We start from the raw sequence: 7,241 nt of genomic DNA on the forward strand, positions 1-7,241 counted from the left end.
CGGGACGTTACCTGGGCGTCTTGGCAGCGGCACTCTCCCGGCGGTCCAGCACCCCGGGCACGCAGTTGGTGAGCTCGGTCCAGTCGGCGTGCAGCCCGCAGCTCCAGCCCGTGGAGAACCGGGAAAAGAGCCAGGTCTCCCGGCGGTTGGGGCGGTAGCAGGTGCACTTCTTCTGCCCGGGCCGGCAGTCGCAGGGCACCTCCAGCCGTACGTTCTGCACCAGGTGGCGGCCGAAGGTGGTGCCGCCGGTCTTCTGGATATGCAGGAAGACGATAACGTCCTCACCCTTCATGTCGAAGGCGAGCTCCCGCTCCAGCTCCCGCACAGGAAAGTAGTACTTCTTCACGTAGTGCGGGTCCGGCGTGGGAAAGAGGTCCAGCTCCTCCGAGTAGGAGCGGCCGCTGGGGGAACCCAGGCTCAGCCCCGGCCCCACGTACTGGTACAGGATAAGCATGAAGCACACCGAGACGGCCACGATCAGCAAGAACTTGCTGGTCCTCTCAACCATGGTCCTTCCCGCACGCTTCATGTGTCACCATCTCCCGGGGCTGCTAGAGCTTGGGTAGACAGCGGCGGTGCCGGGGGGCGGGCGGCGGAACCCAGCGCCTGTGCCAGCCGCCTCCCCCCACCACTGCTCCCCAAAGAAAAGCCTCCCCGAGGATGACGGGCCGCTCCCTGGGTCGCCTCGGCTTCCCCGCTGTCCCTGCCCGCCCCGCCGCAGACAGCGCCGGGAGCAAGGGCAGGGGCAGCCCGCAGCCAGCCGCTCCGGAGCGGCCGCACAAGAACGGCGAACTTAGGAGAGAGGAGCAGGAGAGGGGTTGGGGGGGGGGGGGGGCGGAGAGGGACCGAAATGCAAAACCAGGCCCCTCCCGCCCTCCCCCGCCCCGCTTCAGGAAGCCAACCCCATCCCGCCGCTGCCTCCGCCACGGCACTCACTCCGCCGTGCCCCAACCCCACCAGCACCGGCACAGCAGCGCCCACCCCCGCCGCGCCGCATACACAGGCTGGGCTCGGCCCGCAGCGAGCGCTTCCTGCCCGCGTCCGCCCCCCGCCCGGCATGCACAGCGCCGCCGCCCGCCCCGAGCCCGCCCGGCTGCGGGCACACAGCGAGCGGCGACTCGGCGGGGCCGCGCTGTGCTCAGGCTAGAGGCTCCGCCTGCGGCCTTTCCCGGTCTCCGCTCCCCGACCCGGGGTTGCGGACGCGGCTGGCGACGCGCCGCTCGGCAGTGCTGCCCTGGGCCCCGCGAAAAGCACTAGAGTTGCAGGCGCGGGGTGTCTGCGGCTCCTCAGCGCTTTCGGGGACAGGCTTTATTCATGCGCCGCCGTAAAATTAATCTCTCAGAAGAGCGAGCCCTGGTAGTCCTCGCGGCCGAGCTTTCTACTCCCTTCTTGAAACAACAGTCGTTGGTAACGACCACATCTGCATGGAAATGGAAGTAGGTCTTCCCACAAGTGCCTGCTCCCGCTGCGGCCGCCGCATGGGACACCACAAACCTTCAGTTGCAGTGTCACAACTGAATGCAACCCGAAGATGCTCTGGGCACAGAAGGTGATGGTGGCTGTAGGTAGTAGGAAGCCCGTGCATACCGTTAACCACGTAAATTGGAAATGATAATAAAAGGTGAAGCTGAGGCAAAACCCAACAGAGGTGTGTGATGCCGGAAAACTTCCCCAGTGAAAGGTGAGCCGCTGCTCTGTCAGGCAGCGGCTGCTGCTCTGTCAGGCAGCGGCTGCTGCTACTGGGCTCTTTTGCTATACACAGAGCTCACAAACAAGGCAAAACACTGGAAGACCCCGGACTGCCATGTACGTGGCTGGTGTACAGCAGTTCCCTCTGCAGGGCAGAAGGTAGCAGGTGGAGATGCTGGTGCAAAGGATCAGCACAATAAGGACCTACAGAGGCCTGCTGGTGTGCTTACAGCCAGGCTCAACTGCCTTACCTGAGCAGAATCAGTCCTCTCTGGAATGTGTGAGAAGGGTTCTGTGGCAGATATGTCACCCCGGTGCCATAAGGCAAGTGGGGTTCACTGCCACGATCGGATCAGGCAGCTCTAGAAAATCACCCTCTGCTGCCTGGAAATGGAGGCTGAAACATGGCCCAAAGTCTAAGAGCACGGAGTAGCTCAGTGTACTGGCAAGTCATGCCAGCACTTCATCCAGACATGACTTACTGTCTCTGCAGAATGAATAGTAGGAACAATTATTAATTCTTGGCAGAAAATCTAACTGAAATATTGTTTCTCCTGTAATTACTGCTATTAGTGATTTCTTAAGTTTTCTTTTAAAGTACTCTAAAAGATAAAAGTTCTGACCTAGATTGCGGTGCTCCAGCACTAAAACTTTCCCATCAGATTTTACTTTTTCATCCAAATAGTTTTTTATAAGACTGTAAGGAAACACATGCAGATGAGACATTGTTAAACAGTGGCTTAAATTTATAAGGGCTCAGGAGGAAATGAGATCCCAGATTTTCACTTGAGCACCACGACCGATAAATCTGCTAGATGTTGAGATGGCTGCGTTACTCACAAGTTGTGGTGCTCCCGTCAGTTATGCAGCTCTTCCCAAACAAGTAACAATAAAATATTTATACCACCCAAAAGCATCATATACTGTGTTCAAACCATTTATTTTGTTTGATATTTTCCTCTTAAAAGCCTGCTGCTGATTTTCCTCTTTCATGTAGTCTAGTAACTCCAGAAACAATGATGTCATTCTTCCACACAAAGTTCAGACACATCCAGCAGCACAGTTATAAACCCAGTTTAAGGGTTGGAAATGTGTATTATGATTTGGGAAATATCATATGGGACCATATACGGGAGGCTTAATTGAACTGTACACTACAGCACTATAATCACAGACCAGATTTTAGGGTTGCAATGTGTTTGCCTGAAGTTATAAAGGCATAAATATTTAGAAATTACAGAACTCTGAAGAAATCAGCCACTAAGTTAATTCTAGTTACACGAGCTATTTACTGTTAATGAATTGTTTTAACTGTTAGATAGGAAATATTTTGGCCTTTTTCTTTAGTTATACAGATAGAGAGATTCCAGTGGATTTCATTATTGATTCATTTTTGTGGTAAGTGTAGTGCCTGTCAGTTTGTGAGAGGACATACTAAAATACAGTCCATGAAAGATAAACAAACCTCAAAAACAAATACAGAGTTACGGATAAAAACCTGCAGTTCTACTTACAGGAGTACCATCCATCTAGAGCTGGGAGATGGTAAGCATGCTGGAAGTGTGGGGAGGGCCTGTGCCCTTCTGATCTACACCCACCTCTGCAAGTCTGTGACAGCCTGCCTAAGGAATGCTGCAAAACAAAAAATCTGGCATCAATGCTTTTATTTTTACTGAATCCTTCCCTGCTCTGAAATGCTGGTATTTCAAAGGTGCCCACAGGTGTGACTCACCTAAGATGATCGTTTAAGCAAATACTTAAATCAATCCCTATTTGTACTTGAGGTAAAATTCCACTGAATGCAACGATAGAGTAGCTCTTTGCTGCACAGGGAGTTAAACATCAAATACTGCTTCAGTGCTAGTTTAGACCAGCATGTTTCTTAGATCAGAGAAGATCTGAGTGGAGTTAAAATAACAAGACCTGCACTTTTCTAGCCTTTCCATTGGAAAAACAGAAGAAAGAGATGAGAAATCTGAAAAAACACAAGTTGTTTCTGCCAACTCCTGTTACCTAATTCTACTGCCTGCATTTCCTGAGTTCACCTAGACTATGCATTTAGCCAAGCCGAGTCTTCCATTCTTAGGCCAGACCTCCCTAGGTTTTCCTACATCTCATCTGGGATTCACCACAGTAGGCCTGACTAACTCCAGGAGCAGAACTCTGAGGAGACAGTAAGAGTGACAATCTGCAATCACTGAGTTGTCTGAGAAATAAATGTTTATACAGAACAAAAGCATTGTAGAGGGAAAAAAAATACTTTTTCATCTCTAAGCTGTGGGGTGGGGAAGATAAATTTCAGCTTTGCTGCCTCCACATCCTTCTAAGCAAATGCAAACAGAGGATCCTCCCTGACCCACTGAAAAAGTTATTTGACACCTTGATCTGTTGCATCCTATTTTGGAGAAAGAAGTTTTGCAGTTCATTCCTGACATAAATCCTAGCCTCAGTCATCTAGTGGATTAACTCGCAGTCGTTCAAGTGTATGCTGGCATCCATTGTCTCTGCCCGGTTTGTACAGCCCCCTGTAAGTCGCAGGAAAACTCATGCTGCACTCTGCCAAGCATCTCTTGTTGCACTACTGAGCCTTAGGCAGTGATATTCCATCTCTGAATTCATAGCATTTTACTTCACCTCTGTGTCCAGCACCAAGGAGGTTACATCAGCCACATAGTTAATCATCACAAGTAGTTTGGGTATCCATTTAAAGGTCATACCAAAAGCTAAAGGAACTCCAACTGATTGAGGGCTATGTTGTATTTAGTCTGCATTGACTTGACCTAGGACTTTAAAAATTCATGGGAAAAATAAACCCCATCTTAAGTGCTAGAAGATTAAATCTTAAAATGGACTCCATGTGTTTTATCTTTTTCAGTGTAATGTCTGTGCTTGACACTGGACAGAAAACCACTTCTCGCAGTGGCTCAAATTCTGCTCATTTATACTAACATAAAACTGAAATACCTAGTGACTTCCCACTCCAGATCTACATCAGATGGAGCAGAGCCTCTCCTAATACAAGCAAATGCAAAGATTGTTTAGCATTTTCATAGCAATCCAGCTGATCTAGGGGTATGAGTTCCATTGATTTTTCATGATATTCACATGACTAAGTCACTTCATTTGGGAGACTATTAATTTTCTACGTTCCCTCATACTGGCCCGTATTTATGAAGGCACTGACTTTGAATTCTCACTATAAAATAGATCAGATTGAGGTTAGGTTACGTTAGCTAAGTGACCAAAGCTTGATCTACACTCAGCCTCTTTCCTAGTAAAGAGAAACCTAGACAGCTAAGCCAGCACTCATTATTTATTCATGGTATGACACTGCTAGAAGTAAGATCCAAAGATTAAAGGTCCTCTTGCAGATAATAAGAAATAAACTCAGATTTTGCAAATGCAGTTGAAAAGTATTTTATCATTGCTTGCTGCTGGCTGTTGGATGCCTAAATATTTACCCTAAGATCTAATAAAATATTCTGCTTTATATCCCACAAGGATATTGTGGCAGTTTAGGCTGGGTGCCCCCTGCCACTGCTACATGAGATACACCTCTGGTGTCCTGGGTGCCCACCCACAGGGGTGGACACAGGAAACGACGTATTTCTACCCATAAATCCTGCACCCTATAAGGCCATCTGCAGAGTCATTCTCTTCTTCTTTCTTCCCTCTCTGCTCCCCTGGGAGATGTCCTCTCTTATCGGGTAATGCCGGGGGAGTATCCTCAAGGCCTCTTAGGCCTGTCTAGGCCTAATGCCAGGAGGAGAATGGAGGGGGGGGCAGTCTCAGACCTGGCCAGCCTGAGACTTGCCTAGCAGCAGGAGGGGGAAGAAAGAGCCCTGGGGGGTTTGGGTTTACCCTTAGGTGGGAAGAAGGGAAGGATTGGGAAGCTTTGGGAATTCTGTGAGGGGTTCTGTATGCTTTGGGATACTCTTTGCCACTATGCTTTGTAGTTTGTAGTTCTCTGTAGCTTCACCAATTGCTTTTCCATTTAAACTTTCCATCACTCTCCAATCCGTTTGTGTGAGTCTCATTCTTTTGTCCCTTTCGGGGGCAAGAGACGATCTGTCTGGCCCCAAACCAGCACAGATATAAAGGCTTAGCTCTTAGACCTGTGTGATGGGATGGGTCCTGGGATGGGTCCACTAGTTTGGGTGCAAATTACTAACACACACACCTGAGCTCAGGGTTTTGTATTTGCAGTTAGAATTCCAATGCAAAGCAACACATGAGTTAATGCTGAATCAAGGACAAACTCAGATATAGTGAGAGTACAGCCTATTATAGAAAGCCTCCCATGAGATAACAGCAGTAGGAAACATGTAAACCACACACCACCTTTGCCACCAAAACCTCAGTGAAATACTTATCTCACAGCCTAATGAAGAAATAGTAGCTTCTTTAGGCAGGTGAAATCTAAAGGCCTCTTGGCACAGAGGTTACACTAGTTTGCTGTGAACTGGTATAATCATAGAATGGCTTAGGTTGGAAATTACCTTAGAGATTATCTGCTCCAACCTCTCTCCAACAGCTCTCAGCTAGACTTGGTTGCTCAAGGCCTTGTCCAACCTGGCCTTGAACACCACCAGGGAGGGGACATCCACAACCTCTCTAGGCAATGATGGTGTTAACCAAAGCAGGTACTGAAGATGACAAAATTTATCAGACCTGCAAAGCCTGGTTCTGATTTCAGGCTCTCGTGCTACATTTTTAGGGCCACTGGAAAGGTCTGCAGTTTGAAAGTTACCAAAGACAGTCTTAGAAATCTTGTCAGGAGTCAAAACAGTGAAGTCACTAACAGTTCTCCTAAACGAAGTCTAAATTCAGCAGCTACAGAGTTTTAGAAATACCTTCACAGACCATGTGGTTATGATACCACCCCACTCTCTTTTCTCATGTGGATGCTGTGGATCTAGACATCTGTCTTAGCAGAAGGCTAGCATATGATGGGTAAGACAGAGCTGGTTACCTGATGTTGTCTTTTCTCTCTTGCAAAAGGAAGATGGTTGAAGTAGATCCACCCAATGAGCTTCCATTTGCAGCTTAGTGCTTCTAGACCTCCTGTAGACAGATGTAAATAAAAGTTGAGCTTACCAAGTTGAGCTTACCATGTACGTGCTGCTATAGAATAACTGAAGACAGAAAAATGTCTGTCAGGACCTTAAAACACTGGAAGGACCTTAGCTGGGAACTCAATGTGTACAAACGTCTACAAGTTTAAGCAGGGAGCTGGGCCTGCAGCTGAAGTATATATGGTTTCTAAGGAAAAAGTTTGTGGGTTCACAGAGAAGGTCCAAGGTGCCAGCTGCTCCTTACTCAACCTCTGTTTTTTCCTGCTTGCGCTGGAACAGCTGCAAGATATGGGCTTGATAGAAAGTACAGGGCTATTTGTTGCTAGCATATTATTACCCAATTATACATGGGGATTAAATAAACATAAGGGGAGCTTGGGTTCTACAAGATTCTACTTCCCCTTAACTCTCTCACACAGCAGCTGTCCACTGTGACATGCCTGTTAGCAGGGAACAAGTGTAACCTTTTCAAAGCCT

General features: G+C 48.3%; 1 protein-coding gene across 1 annotated transcript in view; it reads right to left on the reverse strand.

Annotated features, from left to right (window-relative positions):
• HS6ST1 (heparan sulfate 6-O-sulfotransferase 1) overlaps positions 1-529 on the reverse strand; it is a 194,230-nt gene extending 193,701 nt beyond the window's left edge. Inside the window, exon 1 of the mRNA XM_054386110.1 lies at positions 12-529. Within this exon, the coding sequence (XP_054242085.1) occupies positions 12-529 (518 nt within the window). The remainder of the gene's footprint in view (positions 1-11) is intronic.
• Between the last annotated feature and the right edge of the window lie 6,712 nt (positions 530-7,241).

The sequence above is a fragment of the Indicator indicator genome, chromosome 13, assembly GCF_027791375.1.
Source record: "Indicator indicator isolate 239-I01 chromosome 13, UM_Iind_1.1, whole genome shotgun sequence".
Classification (NCBI taxonomy): Eukaryota; Metazoa; Chordata; class Aves; order Piciformes; family Indicatoridae; genus Indicator; species Indicator indicator.